The sequence below is a fragment of the Aquila chrysaetos genome, chromosome 2 (genome assembly GCF_900496995.4).
Source record: "Aquila chrysaetos chrysaetos chromosome 2, bAquChr1.4, whole genome shotgun sequence".
In the NCBI taxonomy this organism is placed as follows: domain Eukaryota; kingdom Metazoa; phylum Chordata; class Aves; order Accipitriformes; family Accipitridae; genus Aquila; species Aquila chrysaetos.
This window is the reverse complement of record NC_044005.1, coordinates 52,912,050-52,937,070: the sequence shown is the minus strand read 5'-3', so window position 1 is coordinate 52,937,070 and position 25,021 is coordinate 52,912,050. Positions and strand designations below refer to the sequence as shown.

General features: G+C 45.9%; 1 protein-coding gene across 3 annotated transcripts in view; it reads left to right on the top strand.

Annotated features, from left to right (window-relative positions):
- Nucleotides 1–2,168: 2,168 nt before the first annotated feature.
- Nucleotides 2,169–25,021, top strand: part of RNF217 (ring finger protein 217) — a 63,308-nt gene continuing 40,455 nt past the window's right edge. Inside the window, exon 1 of one of the 3 annotated variants that reach the window (XM_030043390.2) lies at nucleotides 2,169–3,078. In XM_030043390.2, the coding sequence (XP_029899250.1) occupies nucleotides 2,413–3,078 (666 nt within the window). In that variant the 5' untranslated portion in view covers nucleotides 2,169–2,412. The remainder of the gene's footprint in view (nucleotides 3,079–25,021) is intronic. The other 2 variants (XM_030043379.2, XM_030043368.2) reach the window with 2 other exon arrangements.

Sequence of the window (25,021 nt, the reverse complement as noted above, 5' to 3'; positions counted from 1 at the left end):
GGCTGTCAGTCAGCCGCAGAGCAGCCTGTTTGGGAACCACGCGTTCAGCCCTGCACAGACTCCGGCTGCCTGGACCCGGGCACCCACCAGCAGCGCCCTGAGCAACAGAACCAGCATTCCTCCCCGACCGCTGCTTCTCTCACCAGCTCCCTTGGGCAATAAGCGAGTGCCGTGCATCGCAGCATCCTATTTTGTGAGATTGTTGGGGGCTCGCGGGGTGTTAGGGTGGTCTTCTTTTGAAAATTCTTCTTCCTTGAGGTCGCTTGAATATGAATCTGTGCGAAGGTGTGGCGGGAAAGGCAAACGGTACGTACTAGCAGGTCATGTTCTGTTTACCTCAGCCCAATATTTCTTTCTGTCTTACTACTATATCATTTCATACTTTAATACGCCCGAGAGAATATATACCGAATATGGCAAAGACTTGTCGCAAAGCACACATATGTCAAGAAGCCACGTGGCAGGGAATGGCGGGGCCCCCTCGGGGGCTGCCAGGCAGGACCGCACCGGCCAGGGCTGGTCCCACCATCCCAGTCAGAAGCAGGGCAGGATGGGGGGGCACCACGGGCAGCTGGGGCCGGCACGTCTGCCCACTCTTCACCGTCGGGACCAGCAGGATCCACGGCCGGGCACAGACCACCGAACTATCCTCAGTCCGTAGTCTGGTAGGGCATGGGCAATTCTGCAACTCCCGTTTGCCTAATGCTTCCCCTCAGCCAAGCACGATTAGCATTGCCGTCCTGGATTCCCCAGGACCATTTTTCTCCTGTTGTGCTTTAGCGCACACGTTTCCGAATCAACAGCCAAGCGATATTGCTTGCTCTTGCAATGCCGTTGTCTTTCTAGGGTTTTTCTTTAAGCTCCAGCTTCTCGAACGGCAGGGTTGTAGGAAATTCTGATGTTTATTTGTTCACGAGAGGTTTCACACTTTGTATTTTCAAAGTAAGCTTTGGGAGCATAAAGTCTAGAGGCTCAAGTAAGAAAAGCTAAATAAACGTATTGTTTAAAAGAAATAATTCCTCTATAAGATTTTCCTGCAGGGTAACGACATTGCGCAAATTCATTCACGCCAACTTCTAGGTCAGCTTGGGTCTGGAAGAAGTACAGCATTTTCAAGCCAAAGAGTCCCCAAGCTGGCAGATATCACCAGTTACCACACAGAGAGCCTGGGGTGCCTCCGTTTCCAGCCTTCGGCAGAGCAGGGCAGGGCAGGGCAGGCTCCCCGCGTGGCTTTCGTCGAGGCTCAGCTCCTCTTCCAGAGCTCACGCAGGCTTCAGCGCGGTGCAGGGCCCTTCGAGGCCGGGCTGGCCCCATCCGACGTCCTCCACACCCCGCGCTCCGGGACGGGGCCGGAGAGCGGCTGAGCTCAAGCACGGAGCCAGACAAACACCACGGAGCTGCTCCGGGTCCTACGGGGCTTGCGCGAGCCTGAGCTGACGAGCTCGCTTGGGGTTGAGGTGACAGCCCCGGTACCCCGCCAGCGTCATCTCCCCACCTGCAGACCTCCTCCTCCTCTCGCGCTGGTGAGCCCAGCCCCGCGCCTTCTCCAGCAGAGCAGCTGATTAACTTCTGATTAACACCCCAGACGAAGCTCGGGGTGGAAGCCGCGCCGTTAAGTTGGGTTGACTCCCACTCCGTTGGGTTTACAACCTACTCCGTTGCCGCAGGATCAGCTCCATGACATCTGCCCTGGGTGGCGACGTCCACGCAAGACGTCCCGCTCTGGACGGCCCGGCCGGCCCTCCCAGCGGAACGCGCAGACGTTCCCCCGATCCCCTTCACCGCGAGTACCCCAACCACCAGGAAGCGTTTCAGACCGCTGTGGGGTCTACCTGTTGGTTTTTGGTTTTTTTAATTGTTCAAGGTGGGTTTTTTTGTTTCCTGAATCGCACCGTACCGCCTGTTTTTGAGGGCGCAGCTTCCGCTGGCGACGGTTTGCCTTCTCTGAGGGGGGTGGGGGTGTGTGTGTGTATGTGTGTCTGTTTTGTTGTTTTTTTTTTTAAACGGGAGGCTCGCAGTTCGTCCGGCAGACGTTACCCTCGCCCGACGATCGGCGTTACGGGACTTCACACCGGCGCCCGAGGTGTTTACGGCTGAATGAGGGGCGAGGCCGAGGAGCGCTGCGTCAGAGCGGGGCAGGCGGGCGGGCGAGGAGGCGGGCGGTGGGCCGGGCCGGGCCGGAGCGGGGCGGGGGGCCGGCTGCCCCGCGGCACCAGGGCCGGCTGCCCCGCGTCCTCCCCGCGATGAGGGGTCGGGCTCCGGCCGAGACCCCGCGGGCGACGCTGAGGTGAGCGGCACCGGCCGCCGCCTTCCCCCCGCGGGGAGCTAGGCCGGGGGGCTCGGGACCCGGAAGCAGAAGCGGGACCGGGGAGGCGGCTGGATGGGAAGGAGCGGCGGCGGCGGCGGGCGGCGATGGGGGAGCAGCAGAGCTCGCTGAGCGCCCCGCGGCCGGTCGCCGCCGCCGCCGCCGCCGCTGAGGAGCCGCCGAGCCCGGCTGGGAGCCCGCGGGAGCCCGGCTCGGACGAGCCGCCGGAGGCGGTCCCGAGCGGCGGGGAGGCAGGGCCGGGGCGAAGCGGGGAGCCGCCGCCCGCCGCCGCCGACCCCGGGCGGCGAGAGGACGAAGAGGAGGAGGAGGAGGAGGAGGCGGCCGGGCCGGAGGAGCCGCCGGCCCTGACGGAGGAGGGGCCGGGGCCGGGGCCGGAGGGGGGCAACGGCCGCCGCCACCCCCCGGGGCGGCCGGTGTACTGCACCGTCTACTGTGTGGAGAGCGACCGGGCGGCGGCGGCGGCGGCCCTCGCCTCCCCCCGCGGCGGCGGCGGCGGCGGCCCAGGCGCGGAGCAGCCCCCGGCGCGTCGCGGGATGGCGTCGGGCGGCGACCCGCTGTCGGCGGGCGGCAGCATCGAGGTGGTGGACCTGTACCTGCTGCCCGAGCCCTTCTCCGGGCTGATGGCGGGGGAGTTCGGGCCGCTGCTGGTGCTGAGCTGCCGCGTGTGCCTGGAGGAGAAGCCCATCAAGCCGCTGTCCTGCTGCAAGAAGGCGGTGTGCGAGGAGTGCCTCAAGCGGTACCTCAGCTCCCAGGTAGGGCCCGGCGAGTCGTGCTTTGGGGAGGGGGGACGACACACACGGGGACTGTCGGGCTGTGCGCTCCCAGCTGCAGCCCCCCCACCGTGCCGCCGCGGGTCCTGAGGCTTCGAGCATCGCTCCGGGCCCGGCTCTGCGGCTTGAGCGCCTGGCGAGGTGAGCTTTGGTGGGGTGGGAGCTCTTTCCCATCCCGTACGGGACGCCTTTGGCAGCCGCCTGCCTGCGAGCTGCCGGTTCAGTGACCGCTCGTTCCCGTCTTCGGAAGGGTTTTCTCCCTGAATTCTCAAACTCTCGCTCTTAACGTGGCTGGCACCGGTTTCCTTTAAAGAGGAGCGCAAAGAACGGTAAGGAACGGCGTTCGGGAGCGTCAGCAGCTGCCTCCGAGGCGACTGGTGGAGTTAGGGGCCGGGGGGTTTTGGCCGCCGTCCCGCAGCCCCTGGCTTCGCCCCGCTCGACGCCTGTGCTGCCGCTTGCGCGTGCGGGCGTTGGGGATGCGCCCATGATGCGGCCGCTCGGCCTCTTCCTCTGAGAATACGTCGCGTTTGGTATTACGCCAATTATGTAAGATTAAAATAGTGGAGGGGGGGAGTCCGTGCGACTGACTGTTCGTGAAGAATCGCAGTTACAACGGTAAACAAAAACTTCTTTGGGGGAAAAAGGAAGACTCCAAAACACAACAACTTTTCCAGCCGGGGCAGATAGCTGCTCATCCAGGGTAGATCGCTACTCGTGTATAGGCTGCTTATATCTTCATCGCTGTTTTGTCAGTCAGAACTGCTGTTTCAAACTGAAACCAGCAGCTTGAAAGCAAAGCTCTGTCTTTCCTAGTGCTTTTGGTAGCTAGTTTTAGCATCACAAAACACTTGTGCATTGTTTCTGCGAAGAGCAATGGGAGAAGTATGGGTATGTGGGAAAAACAAACAAACCCTTTGCTTACCACCTTCGTGTTTTTATTCAACAGAAACTTTTGGGCCGTGCTTGGTGGAGACGTGCTGGCAGAATGAATTTTTACACCTGTTGGGGCTGGGAGCTGTGCAGGGGCAGTCTGTGCTCCCGCTGGACTGCGTGCGTAGGGACGGGACGGACGGCTACAGCTACCACCACGCGCTATAAATAGTTATCAGGCTGTTCTGACCAGGGAACGTTTCACTGCTTGGAAATAGCACGTGCTGGCTGAAGTGAAGCACGTGCTCCTTTCTGGGCATTGGTAGCCTATGTAGCATTTACTAGTGCTGGTAGTGTTTGTTCTGGCTAATGGTAAACTCACTAGTGTTTTTATGGACCACCTGTGGTATGTTTAGATAACAGGGAGGGGCTTAACATGGGAACCGATGGATGGGAGAAGTGGAGTTGTGTTTTGTATGTCTCCTGTAACACTGAAATTCAGGAGCACTTAATAAGCCTTCTCAAGACTTCATGGACAGAGCTGAGAGTGGTTTGGTTTGTAGTTAAGTGGTGGACTGGAAGCATTCAGTAAGTTTTTAGAGTATATTGCCAGTGCACGTTTGTGCCACCTTCGTATTTGCCACTGAGGTCACGTGCCAGAATGTTGTCTTCCTTTGAAGCTGGAAATTGCAAAGCAGTGCGATGTCAGGGTGGTCTTCTCTAGCTTCTGCAGGTGCCTGCAGCTTACAGTGATCCAATGGAAGTTACGTGATCCGGTAGCTAAAGCCATACTGAAGAACTCTCCTGCCTAGTTTAGGCTGGACTTTGGAAGGATGAGCCAGCAGCTTGGTGGCTGAAACAGCTGGCCGGCCTGGGAGCCAGGTATGTGCCCCATGAAGTGGGTTTAGATTGGCCAGCTGTTGGATGCGTATGCAGGGATGCCCTCTTCAAGGAAGCTGCTACTATTGCTGAGCTCTCTGCAAAGCTTATCCCCGCAGCTATTAAAAGTTCTGCTTGGCAGATAGCCATATGGGTACTTACTCCTGTACATAAAAGATGGGGCAGGGATACAGATGCAGAGGAGGGGATGTCAGCAGCAGGGATACTGATCTTGAGGAGGGAGATTCACAGGGCACTTCTGTGGGCACGTTGTTACAGATGCTGTTACGACCAGGCAGAATTTTAGTTGCTTGATAAATTTGTTCAGGGAAAAAGGAAACAAAATACACTCAAATAGCAGTCCAATGTGTTCTTTCCCTATCTTCCTTTTTTGAAAAGAACAAGAAAGTGATATTTCTTTGAGAAGAACAAGAAGTGATGTATCTTTCCTGTGTGCTGTGGAAGGACCCTGTGACTCATCCTGAGGAGAGAGAAAAGGCTTCTCCATGTCAGTTACATTAGAGGACTTTCTGGGAGGGATGAGTGGAAAAGCAGTATATGATAGAAATAAAGTCACCTTTCATCTTTGAGACTTAGCACTTTGTGTAGCAAAGAAAAAAAAAAAGAAAATTACCAAAAGTTCAAAAGGAGTAAATGTTGAAAAGCTGTTTGAAAAATTTAACAGACTTTTCAGTTTGGATACAGTCAGCTTGATTTAGGAACATACCTGAAATTGAAAACAAACAAAACCCACCAAAACCCCAGGCAGCAATACGCATTGTTTAGATCTGGTTTCCTTGTCAAAGGAGTAGCAATCTGTGCCCTTTGCTTGAGAGGACACTGGCTGAATCTAAGTGTCTGGAGGAGGGGTCTTGCATGCTGAAAATGTGGAGTATGTTGGCAGAAGTATAAGGCTTAAAATAATTCATGTCGCCTTTAATGTCTGTGTGTGTTTTCCTGCCAAAGAAAGCTGGATTCTTAATGATGGTTTCTTCATGATTTCTGAAATGATGCTTAATGGAGTAGCAAAGTAAAAACCCTGCTAATGCACTCTGCCCTCTTCTATGCAAACATATAACAGCATCAAAACTTCTGCCTTGGAGCCCTTTATAGATCAGAAAATCGACTGATGTTTTAGGCATTGTTGAAAAGAAGATTATCCAGATGAAAATACTCCAACTGCAGAGTTCACTTGCAGTGTTACCGGCGTGCTGGAGAATGAGGGTAATTGATTTAGGAATGTCGCATCTGAAGGTCCTTAGAGGTCAAATCCAGTCTTTCTTATCACCAGCACCTTGCTGCATAATCCCTTTCAAAGATTTAATGGCTGGAGCAGAAGCTTAGCAGGCGAGCCTGGAGCACCCAGGCTGATCTGGAGCCTGACTTTTGGTAAATTGCGTAACTTTACCTCTGCCTCAATTTATCTATTCTTTCACCTGGCCTAATACTTGCAGACCCCTCAGGGCTCTTCAGGGTCTGACCACCACCATTTTATCTACCATTCACAGAAAAATTTCTATGACTTTATTCTCTCAGACTCAAAGAAATTGAGGGAGGGGTAGGGATGGGTGATGGATTAGCATGAAAGAGGTTGTGGCTCTTGCACCTCGGGACCTGGTGTGGGTCCCACAGAGCCTGGGTCAGGTCCCAACAAGCCCCATCTGCAGGAATCAATGCAGCCCAAAGCTGTTTGTTGTTATGCTGTCGTGGTTTAACCCCAGCCAGCAGCTAAGCCCCCATGCAGCCCCTCGCTTGCTCCCCCCCTGCAGTGGGATGGGGGAGAGAATCGGAAGGGGAAAAGTGGGAAAACTTGTGGGCTGAGATAAAGACACTTTAATAGGTAAAGCAAAAGCCACACGTGCAAGCAAAGCAAAACAAGGAATTCAGTCACCACTTCCCATGGGCAGGCAGGTGTTCAGCCATCTCCAGGACAGCAGGGCTCCATCACACGTAACGGTGACTTGGGAAGACAAACGCCATCGCTCCAAACGTCTCTCCTTCCTTCTTCCCCCAGCTCTATATTACAGAGCATGACGTCCCATGGTCTGGGATATCCCTTGGGTCAGTTGGGGTCAGCTGTCCCGGCCGTGTCCCCTCCCGACTCCTTGTGCCCCCCCAGCCTGCTCGTGGTGGGGTGGGGTGAGGAGCAGAACAGCCCTTGGCTCTGGGTAAGCACTGCTCAGCAGGAACGAAAACATCCCTGGGTTATCAACACTGTTTCCAGCACAAATCCAAAACTCAGCCCCATACCAGCTACTGTGAAGAAAACTAACTCTATCCCAGCCAAAACCAGCGCATCCGCTTAATCATGAACGTAAAACGGATGAGGCTGAAGAGTGTGAATGTTTGAAATGTCAGTGCTCTTCCAGGACCATGGTGCTCACGCAGGCCGTCTCCATGGGCTCTCAGGTATCTGCTAAGTGAGTTTGGGGTCAGAAGGGTGGAAGAACTGTTTCCTCTTTGGCTGGGAGCTGTGGGCTTCTACACTCATGCATCCAGCATACAAACTGGGGACGGAGCAGGAAGGGTCGGGGCACTTGATCTCACAGATGTAATATCGCATTCACATCTCCTTCACTGCCCATCTTCCTCTCCATTTAACACAGCACCAAAACCGGGTTATTCCAGAAACTGTGCACACATAGGTTTACTAAATGAGTGATTCACTTCCTAACCTCTACTGGCTGCTTGTACGTCTGAGTCAGAGGGAGTATTTGCGCCTGCTTTTGCTTTTTGTCCATTTATGTGTCCGGGGTGGGGGGGGGGTTTGTTCGGAAATTTTCTTTAAAAATAAACAAATAGGTATGGGAAGAATTTTGATTTTAAAAGAGAGGGAGAAGACTGAAAGTTTAACTAGGTTTTTATGTTTAACTTATCCCCGATTGGTAGAGAGGCTAAGGTTTATATGTGTTTTCTCATCTCCCTAATCTGTAAACCTGACAAGTGCTATTCGGAACAGCAATCTCGCTCCTCGCTTTTTAGCAAGTATTGACTAGACCAAAATAACATTTGCTGTCTCCTAACATCTATAAAGTACAATATGTTCTCTAATAAATATTTGAAGCTACATATGTATACATATAATTATATCTATACTTGTTTCACTTTTCCTGTAAAATGGCTGTAAAAGTTCTATAGAAACCTTGGTGATTTGAATGCCTGCTTTTTCTACATGCAAATTAGGAAACTTGATAATCCAGTTTTGATCCTATGCTCATTAGTGATGCTTTCTTCTGTAAATCTTGTAATTCTCTTGGAGCAGTCATTCTTATATTAAAGGACTTTGGGTGAGTTAATTTAAACAGCATACTATATTCTCGATCAGATATTATGGTGCTTTAATTATAGGAACTCTAATGAGATTAGTGGCCATGAGTAAATCAGAAGGGATTGTTGGGGCAGGGAGGGGTCGCATCCAACAGCGTTTTGTGCATCGCTGGTTTTGGTGGGACTAAAATCCTGCTCTCCTCTCCTGAGCATGAAATGTAGAGATTGTCTTCCCTCTGCCTGGGACCGGTTAACCAGTCTTCCTCTCTCTGTGACCTGAGATCTTGTTTTTGACCCCTTCCTTTTCTGTGCATGATCTCTTTCTGAAAGAGCTGGAGAAAAAAGCAGCAGTCTGTTACAGTCAGGATTTCTGTGGAGAATGTGATTATAAAGCCACGTAGCGAAGAGGAGAATTTAGGAGCAGGCAGTGTTGCCTAAAACCAGTACTGGTTTGGAGCCGGAGGGACTTGACACCCGTGTGCCTCTTCAGGTGTCTGATGGTATCATATAAATGATACACCTTCAAAGCTGTAGTCTGGTTGCTGATGGAGACCAGCCAGCAGAAACGTAGGCACCGAGTGCTGAATCATGTGGTGGTTAATGAGCTGCTTATGCCCTGAGTAAAACCAGAGCTCAGAAGGGCCAGTGTCATTCAGTGCGGGAGAAGCTCTGTGTTTGCAAGGGTTATTAATCCAAAAACATGCTCTAACACTAGCGAGTGAGTTGCTAGGACGGCTGCAGGCTGGCTACCAGGAGGTGATGGCAGGGTGAGCGGCCACCCTCCAGCTGACGTTGCAAGAACACAGAAGTTTCCAAAGGAGGAAGAGAAGTGCAGAGCAGAAGAGAATATATTACCTGCTAGATTACAGGCTTTCTAAACCAAACCAGCCGCTTCAGCCACTGTAAGGTGGCTATGTTCCTGAGTAGAAGGAGGAGGAGGAGGCAGATAGACCTGGTCCATCAGCTGTGAGCAGCCTGTAAGCTGCAGGAGCACCTAAACTTCTTCACTGTCATTTTCAGCAAACAGCTTCTGAAAGTCTGTCCTGTTCTGATGTGTTGTATGCGGTGCCAGTGCTGAAATGCTCCTGTGTAGCCAGCTGCCTGAGGGTTACTGTCACAGTTCAGGATGACACCCAAGTACCTTTAAGATTGTAGGCATTTGCCTTTAAAGTTGACTAGGTGTATAGCTGGCTTTTAGTCCCTCTTGAATGCTTGTTGATGGATCCAGATTGGGCCAAAACTTAAGTTTGGAACAAAATTTTACAAAATCAAGCATTGCTGGAAATACTTTTAAATGCTTTTTAAAGAAAACTAGTTTTGGGCAATGTTCTTGAATGATAATAGTGCCTAGTTGTCTTAGTGTGTGTAGGCCTAGATACTCTGCCAACATACCACTGCTTAGTGTGGTATGTTTGTTCGCTGTGTAGAAGTAGCTGCAAGCTTTCTCTACGTGGATAGCTATGACTTCATCTTGTTTGGATAAGTCTTTGCCAGATGTAGAGCTGGAATATGTGGCCATCGTTTCTTAGCCATGCTATTATGAAGGGGGAAAAAGAGTGGCTGTTCTTCTTACAGGTAAGATTTCCATTACAACTCTGATCTGTAGGATCAGAGATGTTGGGCATAGAAAAGGTGGTGTCCCCTTTGAACAGTTGCAGGAAGGGTTTTGCTAATGGGGGGAAAGCCTGAATTCCTGGGGTGAGGATAAATGGTGTCATGAAATTGTTGAGATTGGTAGCAAGGGGTGATGGTAAATGGCGAGTCCTACAGCGGTGCCGTGAATTCGCTGGTGTTGATAGTAAAGCTGATTTTTGAAGGTTAAAGACTTCCTACGAACGTGATATTGCAGTGGGAGATGAAGGAGAACCGGTTTTCTTTTAGCTTGGGTTGAAATCTAATTTTGAAAGCGTGGAATTTCTGTGAAGCAGACTGCCTCCTGTAGCCCACGCGTTGCACCTCGCCGGTCTGTCGGCGGTGTTGGCGTCGGGGGCCGCGGGCAGGCTGAGCCATGAGGAGGTGGTCTGCCGCCCGCCCTCCCTCCCGCGGCTCCCACCAGCTGTTCCAGGAGCTACCAGGCACAGGTATGGACTCAGCCCAGGGATTTTAAAGTGAAAAGAGCTGAAAACTGAACTGTCGGGGTTTTAATTGCCCAAACAGAGAGAAATGAAAGAGTTAAATGGAGGCTGGGAAGGCCTTCAGCTCACCTCTGTCTGCCCATTCCTCCGTTTCTCCACCCAGAACAACTGTTCTTCCAGCTGCTCTGGGGCCTCTTGGCCCTTCATTCCTCTCTTCTTCTTGTACAAATATCTTGCTTCCTGCTGTCTAAACCAGCCAGGCTCGAGGAAAGTACGTATCTTACATGGCCAGGATGTAAGTACATTGTCAAAATGATTAAGAGTTCTAAGGGATGTAATTTCTTCAAAAGAATTTAGACTGGTGAAGAAAGGCATTACTTACCCACCCAGTTACGCTGGTTTATCTGTCTTTCAGTATGCTTTAGCTGCTTGCACTTACGTTTCTCTTGCTTTTTTTTTTTTTTAATACTTTCTTTACAAATTATACTTAAAAAAAAACCCCTCCTTGTCTATAGGATTTTATTAGCCAAGTACCTATGACTTTTTCTAGTATAGAAAAGTGACAAATTTGTCCAGTGGTGAAGAGGCCATTAAACTTTTGAGTCCATTTTTAAGTACTTCAAAAATTTTTGGTAAGGCGAAGAAATTAATTTTATTTGGAAGTTAATGTGAACATAAAAATAACAGCATTCCTGTTGAATAGCCAGTTCTTAAATGTATGTTTTTCTGCTATGGCACACATACATTTATTGTATAGGTAAATAAGCCTTGTGAGAGCAGTTGCTTAATGCAAGTGAAATAGGAAAAAAATAAGATGAAAAACAAATGCAAGACTTTACTCATAGAGAAGAAAACTGTATGGATTTCAGTGCAGAAGGTCAGAAGTTTAACAGTAGTTTAAGCCAGGTTTGGAACTAAACCTGCAATGGCTAAGAGTCCACATTTACCATAGTAGCTACCTCACTGCTTCAATTTCAGATCGGTGTATATTTTCATTGACAAGCTTGTTGGCATGTATGGTTGCTCCAGTTTATTTAGTTAATTGTGAGAAAGGCCGTGCGCTTCCTAGATTACAATTTCATGGAAAGAAATAAAGACATTTTTAAAGGTATCCTACTTCCTTCTCCTTACCAGCTTGCTAGTAGACTGTAGTGCACTTCTAAAACTGCAAATGTCTCTTTTATAAGGAGTATCAGATTGAAAAAATAATAAAAGTACCTGTCCCCTTCTGTGGACTTCCCCCCCCCCCCCCCCCCCCCCCAGTGGTGTTTTTATTAAGTACAGTACAAACTGTATTGGATATTGTAGTGGAAAATAGAAGGGGCAAAGTTTAACTTTCTCAAGCGTAGTCATGCTGATGCCATTGTGTATTCTTTTCTACCACTGCCATGATATGTATGGCAGCAAAGGCGGTTGCCTCTCCAGTTTAATTGGTTTGGCTCCCTGATCTCGTAGGAATGGTGGTGTATCAGCTCGGGGGTGTAGGATGGGGATCTGAGTGACCCCGTCCCTTTAGCTTGTAGGAAAGGGAAGTCCTATCCAAACTGTTTCAGCGGTGATGTGGCTCTCTGGGGTTGCTCACACAATGCAAGGAAGGAAGAAGAGCGAGAAGAAGATTGCCAGGGTGGGAAGGGCTTAATGGTTTTGTAAGAATTGGTTTGCCCCAGAAGGTGGGCTTGCTTAGGGTAAGCTTTCATAAAACAAAAGGGAATCGTGAAGACTGGTGGCCTCCGTGTATAAGGTGGATCTTTGGCCTCTGTTTAAACCTGCAGCTGAATACTGGCCAGTTACTCTGGTAGATGGTGGCCAGAAAGAGAAGTGGGACTAGCTCTACTTCTGGTTTGCTATTGGGTAGGGGTGGGCAGGAAATAAATCTTAACCTTAAACAGGGGGCGAAAAAAAAGTTAATGGATTTTAAACACAGTTTAAAGTATAGAACTTCCAGGAAAATAAACAGGCTACTGTTTTACTGGACTGCTGGAAGACTTTTATACCCTATAGGCAGCGGAGAGGGGTGGAATAGGTGGGTGCAGTGTGCCGTCTGTGACACCATGCAGAGATGCTGTGAGAGGTGCCGCTTTCCTGCACAAGCAAAAAGAAGTGCTTCACTATTGTCAGTACTATTGCTGCTGTATGGGGACAAAGAAATGGTGGGGGAGGGCTTCTTAAAGCTTCCAGCTATTTTAGTGCTGCTCGCTGTGTGAGTGCACTGTGGGGAGAGGGCACCTTATGCCTTTCCATTCCAGCACACCTGTGCAGTGCCAGGTATAATGAGTCTGCTTAGAAGTACTCCTTTAGAGACCTTACGGAAGCAAGTATGTGAACTGCTCAGTGCTTTTTCAAGTGCACGGGCAGCTCAGTTGTGCAATAGCTTGGAAACTCTGCTTAGTTAACTTTACGGTATTAGCATGCAGCTTAAAAAGGGGAAAGAATGTGCAACTTAAAAGTTTTTTGGAATGGATGCATCCACAAAAGAGCAAACATGCCCCATCGTATTTAGGTGCCGAGTCTTGCATACCAACTGCAAAATGTAGACATTGGCATCCCAGGCAGAATTGTGGTGGTGATAGTATATTTTATTGTGGTGAGCTAATCCTGCTTGGATTAAGGCAGAAAGTCAGTTGCAAAACACTGGAGTTCTGTCTAAATGTTGTTGCTGTTGGATACTTACGGGTTGCTGTTGGATACTTACGGGAATCGACATATACATGGCCACTTAGACCTCAGAGAGGCCGAAGTGAAATACATTATTAAAATCTGGATATTTCAAAGTATGCACATATCTGTGGTCCCCATTTTCCTTACATAGGGGCAGTAGAAATTAAGCAACCTCAGAATTTTTCACCCATTTTTATAATGGAAAGTAGATTCAGCCTTGCTTCTGTTGTATTTCTCAGTAACACTTGAAGAGTAATTTTCAAACTTCTGAAGATGCCCATTCTTTCCAGGCATTATCTGGAGTTGTAACTTTATTTTAAATTACTAGCATCTTCCCAGCCTCTAAGATTTAAACCTTCCTTGCAGTGAGTTTTGTCTATTACTGATGGACATGCTGAGTGCTTTTGCCTCAGTGAAGTAGCTATTTCGTGTGAGGGCTTGATTAGTCATTCTTTTTGTGAGAGTAACTCAGCAAATCCTGGCTGAAGTATCCCAGGGTGTAATGCTTCATGAGGACCTCACTCAAGCCAAGACAGGTAGTCAGACAAGGCCAAGCCATCACTTCTGGTAAATTAAGGATCTAAAATGAGTTCTGGATCTCATTCTTTCTCTTCCTATATCAAGAAAAGCAGACCTGGTCTAAAGCTGAAAGTCTACTGTCATTTTAGCTAGCAGTGCTGCTCACGCCAGCCTGCGACTTGTTACCTACTGTTTCTGCATCATCTGATCCACGAGCAGAAAAAAACAATGGTCTGGTTTAAAAGTAATGTTTCACAAGCATTTTTTGCCCCCCCCCCCCTTTTTTTTTTTTCCTTTTTTTTTTTTCCCCCTGTCTTATCCAGTTCCTAATTGTCTCATGGACAGCATGCAAATGTTTATTCCACCACAAGGTGGTACTGAATAAAGTGTTCATGGCTAATCAGGGCCATTTATTTTGGCAACTGTGATGGCCTGTCAGAACAAAATGATTGAAAAGGCAGCGCGAGGGAAGGGGGACAGAACATGTTCAAGATGACGGCACGTGGAAGTTTTCATTGGAGCCTGATGAAATCAAATGTGCAATTTGGTCCTGTTGCTGCATTGTTTCCTCTTTCACAATCCAGACAGAAGTCACGGCTTGTCCAGCACCCGAAGGTGCATCTGCACCCACAGCTCTTGGACTGGCGTGGTGGCACGGTCCGGAGCGTTTCTGTGAGCTGCTCGCAGCACTGAGGCTCCCAGTCCAGCCCGGGCTGATACCCACTAGTCCTGTATCTGCTGCCTGTGGCATCATTAAATAAGAAGCTCTCACCTAGCTGGAATTTTAAAGCATCCCCAAGAGTTTTATAACACAGAACAGATTATTCCTAAGGCAGTTTTACAAGTGAAGTTTTTCATGTGAATATTCTTGCAGATGAGGAACCTCTTTTTTGATCTTGTTTGTTTCAAGAGCTTTAGTTTGCTGCAGCCAAGCAGCGCCAAGTATGATCATTATTTTCTTGAGCGAAATTTTTCCTGCACTGGAGAGCTCTCAAAAGAAGTTCCTTGTTGCTCCTTATCTGTTTGAATAACAAGTGAAAAGATGCAGAGCTCAAAATGATAGAAGGATTTTTGTTTTTTATTGTGTGGGTTGTGGTTTGGTTTGGGGGGGGTGGTGGTGGTAGTGTTTGTTTTTCTGCAAAGACAAAATGTCTGAAGACTGTTATTAAATATGATGTTATTTAAAAATGCACACCAGAGCAAAGTACAGCACTGTCATGGAAGAACTGGTATGCATCATCTTGAGATCTTTGCTGGTGAAGGTTCTCTTTGAGCTTGGTCATAGAGTCTCTTGGTACAAATACAAAAAAAAACCCAACTTGTTTTGAAGAAAACAACCACAATCAATTCATTACTATTCCAGTATATTCTTTTCCACTCTTATTGACTTTTTATGTTTCTGTAGGTGTACTGCTTTTGACCCATAAAAATGTTAAGCCTATTTTTACAGTGAAATAGAAGGTTTTTTTAAGCTGTATGTAATCCACACTTCTAGCATGTGCATTGGCATGAATGGGCTGTTTACAGCTTTCACAAGCTAGAAGCACGTTTCCTAGTGAGAAGAATTGAGATGCTTGTTTCGGTTTGTTTGGGAGAAGGGGAGGAGACAAAGAGAGGGTCCCTTCTCCTTGCCTCAATAATGAACTGGCACCAGATGGTAAGTTAGCTGATGACTAGCTTACCATTTAGCTTCTGTATTGAGTTTTGATCTAGAAGAATTTTGTTTTATTGGTCCTTATGGTGAAAAGAAAGAGCAAGGAAGAGCGTTTTTGATGATTTTCATTTTTCAAGTAGGAACTCGCCTGACCATCGGAGGCAGCAAATCTGGGTTAATGATGACAGATGATGTGAGGAGCTAATAATGATGGAACTACTGAAAAGGTGAATGCAATTTGAGGATGTGGTAGAGAGAGGAGAGCAATGAGGCCGTTGTGTGTGGTGAAGCTTTATTTGGAATCTTGGGCACCAGGGTTTAAGAAAAATGGCAGGAACCAGGAAGGACTGCAAGGAGAAAAGTGCTGTTGCACAGATGCAGAACTGTTTCTTTTAGCATAAGGAGAACTGGGAGGAGAAATGACTGCTCTCTCTAAATGCAAGAAGAGGTAAGTTGGGTAGGTACTTCTAAAGAAGTTTTGGCACAACACAAAATATAAAAATTGCAAAGAATGAAGTTAGGCTAGAAATCAGCATGAGCCTGTGTATTTGGGATAGAAGGGAGGGACTTGGGAGAGCCCTTCCAGTCTCTGAATTTGGGAAGAAGGGCACAATATCTGAGCGGTTCTCAAAGCCAGCAACTTCGATGCTGTCAAAAAGGACTCACTATGTGGCACCATCTTGTGCTGAATTTGGCCCGGTTGGATGGGAAGGCCACCTGTGCTTCTCCAAGTGCCCTCTGTTGAGAAGCTTGAGGGAACGGTAGAAGAGTTTTATTGTCTGATGTTGCTTTTTTTAACCATTGAGAACAGGAAAGGATTTTCTAAGTGCCCAACATGTACCTGCAAGCAGTGCACTTCAAACCATGCTTTGTGTCTGGTATTTTTTGGTCTGTAAGGCATCTGAAGTCAAATGTTTTGCACTGGTTTTGGGAGAAATGGTGCTTAAATAAATTTCAAAACTGTGTTTTTGAGACTGTTTTTGGTTAGACTGATTTGGCTGAATCGGAGCAATTTCCAAGAGGTTCCCTCCCTCCGCTGCCGGAGGAGAGGCTGCATTGCCATTACCTGAGTTGACCTAGGCTATAGAGGATGCCTTTGTGAAATAACTCTCCAAGGGAATTTATGCAGGCTGTTGTATAAAGAAACTTATGAAAGAAAGAACAATTAGCAAAGACAAATGATTGTTTTAGTTTCCACAGATTGCTTTTATGTGAAAACAATGAACAGAACAGGTGGTTAAGGTACCAAAGAAAAGCTATGTAACATTGAAAAACAATCTCTGAAATTGGGTGGTTTGGGTGTGGCATTTGTTTTGAATTTACTTTTTTTTTTGTGAAACTACAGTTACCAGCTGGGTGAATGTGCTGTAAATTACTGGAAGGTGGTAGCTGGTTGTTGTTGAACTTCTTTCTGTTAGTCTTTAGTTTAGCTGTATGCTTCGCTTGACGGGGTACGGTATCATCATTCTGGATTTAGCGCCTGATGTCTCATTCTGAGGTTTTTTTCCTTCCAGTTTTTGATACCACTATCTGGCAAGTTTTGTGGAAGGATTTTAGCATCCTTTAAAGTACTGATGTTGGCTGCCAGGTAGTCTTCTGGTAGCTTAAGGTGGTTGCAAGGTGATTTATTGGGGATTCCAGTGAAATCCATCCTCACTCTGTGCCTGGCCTGGTGTACATAGCGAGGACTTTGTTGCTGAGATGCAATAAACGCTGAGTTTCTGTGTTCGTCACAAAATATACCTGCAAGCTGCCTGAACGAACTTACTGAAGTTGTTGTGCTCTTTGTAGCTTCTATACGCAGAAGCTAGATCCACAGGGAAAATCAACAAATCTTGCACAGAGGTAGAGGCTGGGTAGCCAAGTACATGTGTCTTGTGTCTTTAATGTCCTGCATGTGTTTGCACCTTTGAAGACTGTGTAGCATTAAAGAACATTTTTATTCAATTCTTGTTAAGCCAGATTTGTACCAGGCTAAACTGGTCTCCTGTAGGGTTTTACTTGAACGTAGTGTCTCTGAGTTCACCAGTGAAGTTTGTCTGGGAAGGTGGGTTTTATGGAAGCACTAACTGATTTAATTTTGGGCTCTGAAATCGGTATCAGGTGCTAATCTGATCATGACAAGCCTACTTATGGATTTGAACAAACCTTACACAAACATGAAGACTGATATATGCTGACACCAACAGGCATTGAAACATTAAAAATATTTCTGAAACGTGTGTGATTTTTTTAATGGATTACTTCATATATGTAAGCCATGGTAGAAAAACTGATGGGAACTATATCTGGAATATATAAAATAATAGTGTATCTTGTGTAACGGTCTATTGAGACACTTGAAAAATGGAGAAGTACTGCCCAAGGAATAAGAAAAGGCAGATGAAGTAAATGGCTGGCTGATAGGTATTTTGAGTGGGTTATAAAACTTTTATTTATGGCAGGAAGTTGAGCTTCTTCAAAAGGTATATGCTTATCTAATGAGTGCTGTAAAGATCCTGGAGAGTGACCTCTGTTCTCACCAGCTTCCAACTTTTGCTCTCTTTCTTCTTCCCTTTCCTGAATGAGCTTCCTTTCCACTGTCAGGAGCTTTTTAAAATGGTATTTCCTTTCAATAGCGATCCTTTTGCTTACAGTATTTGCAGTCGTGCTCTGAAAAGGTAGAGGTTTATGCAACTTATGACTAACTTGGACACGTTATAGGTTATTCATCAATGCCATTAAAGTGAAAGTTTTGTACAGGAAGAAATCTAACATCTGTTGTGTGCTCTGTGACTTTGGGGGAAGGACTTGTTACTCAGGCATGGACTCGTCTTATTTCTGTCGTATTGTTGGGAGTGTTTGTCTTGTTTTTCTTCCTGACAATGTAGAATTGACCATCAGAGAAAGACTTCCTTGCGGGAGGATCTTTGTAATCGGATGTCCTGTCCTTTTGTCTGTCCATCTGCTTTTGGGCAAGTATGATCCACATAGCAGATTTCTCTGAGAGCTGGCAACACTTTGCATGGGTAGTGTCCCTCTGTAGCGTTAAACTAAGACACTTAAGCCAAGGCTGAACCTTCATGACACATCAGTTACAGCTGGCTTAAGAAGCTGTTTGCTGTTCCTTGCTATCCCTGTACACCTCTGGAGGGGGGCCTCAACTATCTTCACAGCACTGAAATTACAGCTGCTTTTTTTTTCTTCCCTCCCTGTTACTGCTCATGGGAAGCATTGTTATTTGTGGCTTCGAGAAGTTCTGGACTAGCCTATGTTACTCTTACTTGTGATTTCAGCATGCTGATTTTGAAAATCAAGCTCGATAGCCTTGTGCTTCTATTGTACAGATATTTTTGGTGGTAAAGTGGAGCAGTTGCAAAATTTGGAACTATAAAATCATAAATGCCTGTAACGGAAGATTATCTTACTGTTGCATTGATCATTACAAAAAGTGTTTTGAAGACACCTCCCTCCCCGCAAGTAGCAGAAGAGTTACTGATTCGGTTCTCCCTTTTCTTGCCTGTCTCTCAAGCTCTAGAAGTGAGGAGAAGAGGGTGGAGTAACCATGAGATTAAGACTTCATTTGCCTGCTTTTCCTCCTTTTTTTCCCTCCTTTTTTTTCCTCCTCTCTTTCTCTTTGAACATAATTTGGTTGGGGGTGGGACAGCATTGGGAAAAGGAGTTAGTCTCTCTGTGAAGCAGTAGAGTTCTTATCCAGTGTTCTGCAGGTGACACCCTTATGTGTGATGGTACAGGGGACAGGTTTGCTGAACTGCAGCTTTTATGTTTCAGTTAAACATGTGTACTGTGTTGGATGTGGTAAGAGGAGTTTTGATTCCATGAAGGTGTTCAAGTGCTCGTGCAGGACGTGACTAATACAGCTGGGCAGGTAGGGCTGCACTAATGAGACCAGAAAGAAAATGGGCTTTATTTAAAAAAGAGCGGCTGTCAGTACCCAATGTAGAGAACACATCAAATGGCGGTAGGAAATTTAGTATTGATTTAGCAAACTATTGCTTTGACCACTTATTCGTGTTTCAGAAATTACATTCCTGGGGGTTTAGAATTTAGAGAAGTTATCTGCATATATCATGTCTTGGGTTGTAAAACAGATCTATTAATTGTGGTAATACTACATGTCGCAAACACAAGCAAACAAGAAATTGCTCATAGCTTTTTTTTTTTTTTAAGCTGGAAAAACACAGCATTAGGATAGCTGATCAGTCTTAGCTGTCCTATAGTGACCACAGTGGAAAAACCTTGGAATTATGCCTACTTGTAACTCCAGTTTAAACTACCTTAAAAATCAGTTTTGCCTCAACTTTTGGGGAAGAGATGGTGGGTTTTGGTATGGTTTCATCTGAAACTAGTTGCAAACTTGTAAAATTCTAAAAATGCTTTTTTGCTCAAAACCCGTAAATTCGGGGAAGCAGTACCTAGTTGTTGAAATTTCCTTGAACCTGTAAATACTGTATCAAATTACACTGACTACTCTAACAATACAAAAATCTATGATGATAATTAAACCTTCATAGTGAAGCTAAATTACAGATCATTCCATGAAAGAGGAAATATATACATAGCTTCCTTTCTCCTCTCATGTTTCCTTTAGGGTTTTTATGTTTGGACTCTTGCTATTAGTTTCCTTCTGAATTTGCACGCTTCAGGAAATTGTAATATGCCTGGAATATAGGCAGAATTGTGATGCTCCCATCTTAGTGGCGGTTAAAGAAAACAGTCCTGGTCTCTTCTCGTGGGCTTTTCCCTCCACTTTCTTTTCTTTTTTTTTGTTCCACTTTTCCGGTTAGATCTCTTGAGCAGTTTTTGCTGATTGACCAGGTTTTCTTTGCTATACTGCACTCAAATTTGTGACTCAATGGGTTTTACTTTAGAAGTGTCTCTTAAAAGTACTTCTGTTGCATGGTAGTCAATACTGCGTGTATGCAGTTTGTCTAGTCCCATGTAGGACACGAATCCACCACCTTCCATTGTAAGACGTTTATCTGCTGTCATTGCTGAGGAGGAAAATCACTGAAGTCCTGTGTGAATTCAGCAAGTGCATTTTTTTCTTGAGTAAAAGTATCTTCCATGTATCACAGTTGCAATTTATTGTCCGATGCTATCATCAAGCAATCCTAACCCACATTTCTAGATTTTCTTGGTTTCTTCCAAATGGAAATGTTCCATCCCACTTGAATCGGTGGGGAAAATCCTAGCAAGGAGTTGGTTTGGATACCTCGGAGAGTGAACTTTGGAGAAAGCCACTTTGTTTTTCCTGCCAGTATATAAAAAAAAAAAAACCCAAACAAAACCAACCCACAACAATTTAGGCTATTTCACTAAAAATCTTTAGTGTTTGAGTGATTGAGTGGGGAACTCAGCATTGCAGGATATCTGTCTTCATGTCTGCAAATGCTATCCACAGGGAAACAAATCATACACGATGAAAAACTGCAGTTAACGTGCAGATTTTTCATTAGGTGGCTTAACTCACTAGTAATTCTGACAGCATTGAGCTGTCCCAGTCTTGCGGGACTTGAGCAAGACTCACTTTTTGTCCATCCTGGCTATTTTAGACCCCCGTAATATCCCGCGGTGGATCCGGGAGCAGGGCGGCACTTTCCTGGTGCGCGTACATGTTCCTTTCCTGCCGTCCAGGAGGAGCGGGCGAACTGAAACGCAGCAAGAACAGCGGGATGGAGGTGGCAGAGGAATTACACGGAACGGGAAGGAATTACAGGAAGCCGAGTTTCTGGACACAGTGCCACGACGTGGGAGCCGAAGGCAGCCTGCGTGCCGACGGCAATCCTGCAAGGCTTCTGATCTGGAGGATGAAGGATAACCAGGGCCGGCTTGGCAAAGAGTACCAACAAGGTGGTGTGGGGAGAGCAGAAGAGATGGGGAAGCAGGGGCCGGGGAGAGGCAGGCTGCCTGCCGGCTGCAGCTCAGGCTGTAGGGATCTGCTGGTTGTCTGCGTTTGCTCTGCCTAGGGCGAGATCTCTCCTGGCAAATCTCTCTCTAGCAGCTGATCAGCATAAAATAACTGCCTAGTACTGCTAGTGGTTATTCCCTAAGTTCAAGCATCGGGGGTTTTTTCCCTCTATACGTGACGATTGACTTCCAGCTTGCTGGCAAAGTGGGTAGAAGCTGATACTCTCCCGTACAACTGGTTTTGAGGAGGAAGATTATGACAGCTTTCGTGAGTCTAGGAGCTGTGAGGTGGGAGAGAATAATGTAATAGTTAAGGTAGAACTGCATTGTTGTTTTGTCCTGGCAGTGTTAGAGCCTTCCAAGGTGATCCTAGCCAAGTCCCCTAATCCAGACTTCTCACAGATGACCACTTATTGCAGTGACTCAGTTTGTGAACTCACCTTTGGCATTCAACATCCCTAGGAGGTACGCTTTGAGGTAAGTCAAGGTGACGCTAGGAAAAAGACACTCTTATTTGGAGGACGTTCATCTGCTATACTGAGAAATTAGTAACTTTCTTTAGAAGTCTGGTGTGCAGAAATAGCTGAGGATGCACATTAAAAAGTGCTTTTGTGATCTTTATTTATTTTATCATTCTTCCTGTGTGGTGAAAGACTTGCTAACCTGTTCTCTCTTACTGATAACAGTTTTGCAAATGAGAAATCAAATGGAACTGTAATTTGCACTTAGTTTTAAGCATAGCCATTTGTACTTCGGAGGCTTAGCACACAAAACGTGCGTAAGTCTTTTCTTCAGTCTTCTATAATTCTTAGCATACTCACATTATAATATTTGTACTAAACGTATTTCAGTAGAGGTTGAGAGTAGACTCCAGATACCTCATTATTAAAAATGGTTTTATAATTAGGATACCCTATGCACCAGAATACAACAAAGGATTAATTAATTTTTCCTTTAATTCATTAAGTCTAAATGATTTCATAAAATGTTCTTAAAATTTCCCTTGATACTGCCTTACCATTGCTTGACAGCAAGTAGCTTGTGGATTTAAGTGTAAGCATCCTTTGGCTTTTTCACATTTGTCATTTTTACCCCAGCGACCCAGTTTTAAAGGATTATATTTTAATACAAATTTTAACAGATTTGTTTAGTTTACTATTTTTTTTTCTTGCTGTTTGGGTAAATCTCCCTGTTCCCAAATGAAATTTGACAAAAAAAATTAGTCTTTCATATGCTCTTTCAGCTGTTTCAACTATGTCACCTTCAATTCATGTAGGGAATATATAGAGTATGGAAGGGAGGAAAGTCAGAGTGGCTTTCATTCAGTTAACCACGGAATTTCAGAGGTGCCATCTTAATGTTAGTATCATTAGTTACTTCGTACTAAAAGTTTAGTAAGCCTGTGTGTTTGTAGGAAAGGATGGAGTTGCACCGGCACATAGCGGGACATCAGCTGGTCATACTGGGCAGGGAGGAGTGCCAGGGATTATCTCTGGAGGGATGCTTCTGCCACCCCTCCCTGTCCAGTTGGGAATAAAGAGGTGGGAAAGTCACTGAGCCCAATCTCTTGCCACCGAGGAAAGTGCCGAGACATGTTTTAATGAGTATTAGAAATCTTAACAGTCGGGTAAGGTCCTTTGTTGGGGACTGTCAGGTTGTTTTTCTGTACTACTGGTGCTGCCAGAAGTTCTCAGCTTTTATGATACCTCTGGTTCGAAAACTTATGGCATATTGGGGTGGTGGTGGTGAGTCAAAAGTAGGCGCACGTGGACAGAAATTCCAAAATTGCTGAGTTTACTAGAAAGTTAACACAGCCATGTTTGTTCTCATGCAGTGATGTTTTGATTCTTTTAGAGAAATGTCAGTACAATTCAGAACTTAGTTCTGCAGCAGGATGCCACCTGTTTCCCTCGCTGGAGGCAGCATTTTGGTGAAAAGTGCATAACAAACACATCACTTATCTTGGTGTTTGGGTGCGCTCCCAAACCCACAAAAGTCACAAATACAAACATTACTGCCTTTCTTTTGCACAGAAAATCGGTGTGCTTTGGGGCAGCAGTTTCCTGGGCGGCAGCAACAGCAGTTCTCAGTGGCAGCTCATGCTGTTTGGTACAGGTGCAGGTTAAAAGGAGACTTCACAAGTGCGGAGCCTTCCCTGGATGAAGGTACGGGGCAGCAGGAGCAGTTCAGAGGGTAGCCAGCCTCTCTATGTATGTTACTGAAGTGAGGGAAATTAGGTGGATTCAGAAAATTTTGAAAAGTAGACTTTTTCCCCCTTGTGTGTCAGGGGAAGACTGCAGGAAAGAAAAGTGTGACTTGTGGGAAAGGCTGAAGTGGGTGCCTCTTCTTTCTTTTTCCTGAATTTTCCCTTCTCATTGTCTTCCTCTCCCCAAACAAGCTAGAGCAGCCGTGACTGCTTTCCCCTTTCTGAGGCAAACCAGTGCAGCTAGCCAGGCCTCTACAGAAGCTTGTATTGGTGGCAAATCATCTTCAATGATTGCTTAACCATAGAGGGTAACTGCAGTTTACAACTACTAGGTAGAAGTATTTGCTCTGGAAGAGCTGTTGGGTTATTTTTCTCAAAAAAAAAAAAAAAAAAAAAAAAGTAGTTCTTATCCCATTAAAAATCTGAAACAATTATATTTTGAGAGAGGTCGTATTTGGATAGACAGGTTAGTGGCGTTTGGCATCACGTGGTGTGCTTCCATTTCAATGAAAATACCAATGAAATTCTAAATCAGATACTTTTGAAAAGTTTTCATCTCCTTACTAACAAACTTTCTATTTATTTTCTTGTCTCTGTCACAAAAGCTGTCGATCTTTTCTTTCTGGTCTTGCAAAATCTAGAGTTGGAGAGATATGTGTCCTTGTGTATGAGCCTAATCACGCGTTCTCTGTAACCATGCTTTGTAACGATTCCTTTCTCCTCCTGTGCTGCTTCAGTTCCTACCTGTTAACTTCTCTCGCACTGAGGACTGTATATGTTCTTTGGAAATAATTAATGAAACTAGAATTTCCTCAACTAGTATTGAATTCAATTAGTACTAGAGTCTGTGGTTTCAGAAGTGGAGATGGATATAGTTGACTTGATACCTCCTTCACCTCACTTCACCTGCCCACTCCCTGGTCCCTAAGCTGCAGTATTTACTGGTGGTGGTTTGAAAACTCTTGATACCTACTGGTAGGAACAAAGCTGCTTCTTTAAATATTCAGTGTAGCAACCCAGTTTCTGGAGCCCTGCAGAAGTTTAATTCTGGCAGAAGTGATGTTTCAAGGTATCTAATAACCTGTTCATCACTTTACAAACCCTCAGAGTCAATAATCCTTGATTTTTTTTTTGGGGGGGGGGGGGGGGGGGGTTAGACAAGTTTGAAATAATTTTGTTTGTAAATAGAAAGGCAGTATCTACAGAAATGATAAATAGTGGTTCTCCTCCAATTGTAAGCAGTTTTTTCCTACCATAACTGTTTTTAAGTTGGAGTCTCTGGAGGTGATATCTTTACTCTAGGAACAGAACAATGAAATGTATTTAGCAAAAATTCTTTGCAGTGTATGTCAAGTTAATGAGGTGTTCTGTTCATAGTATATCTTTTATAATCATTGGTTTATTCTTACAGTCAACTGCTTCACAGCATTTTGTAGCACATGTGACAGTTGTTGTTAGAGTTCCTGCCTGCTTCTTGGTCCGAAGTTGCGGAGGATACCAATTAACTTAGTTGTTTCATTACAAGTAATGCATTTTTTCATCTTAAAAAGCCTAGTTACTTCATAACTATTCCCTTTGCTTTAGCTTCACAGATAAGACTCTTGTATCCTTCAGGGAGAGAGCTGAGAGGAGAGCAGAAACGGGGCCAACAGAGCGGTGGAAAGTGTGAAGACCATCTGAAGGGCTGTGGGGCGGGTGTCAAGACAGATGCCAGGTTCAGACTTGAAGCTCAGTGAAGGATTTCCACGCATGCCGCTGAGCATTTCAAGTACTTGTACAGAATGGGAAAATATACATTAGTATTCATAAACCTAATAATCACCTAGCTATGCCAAAATACAGACTGCTTTCTGAAGAACAGTAATTTTAGGACATGTGCGGAAAACA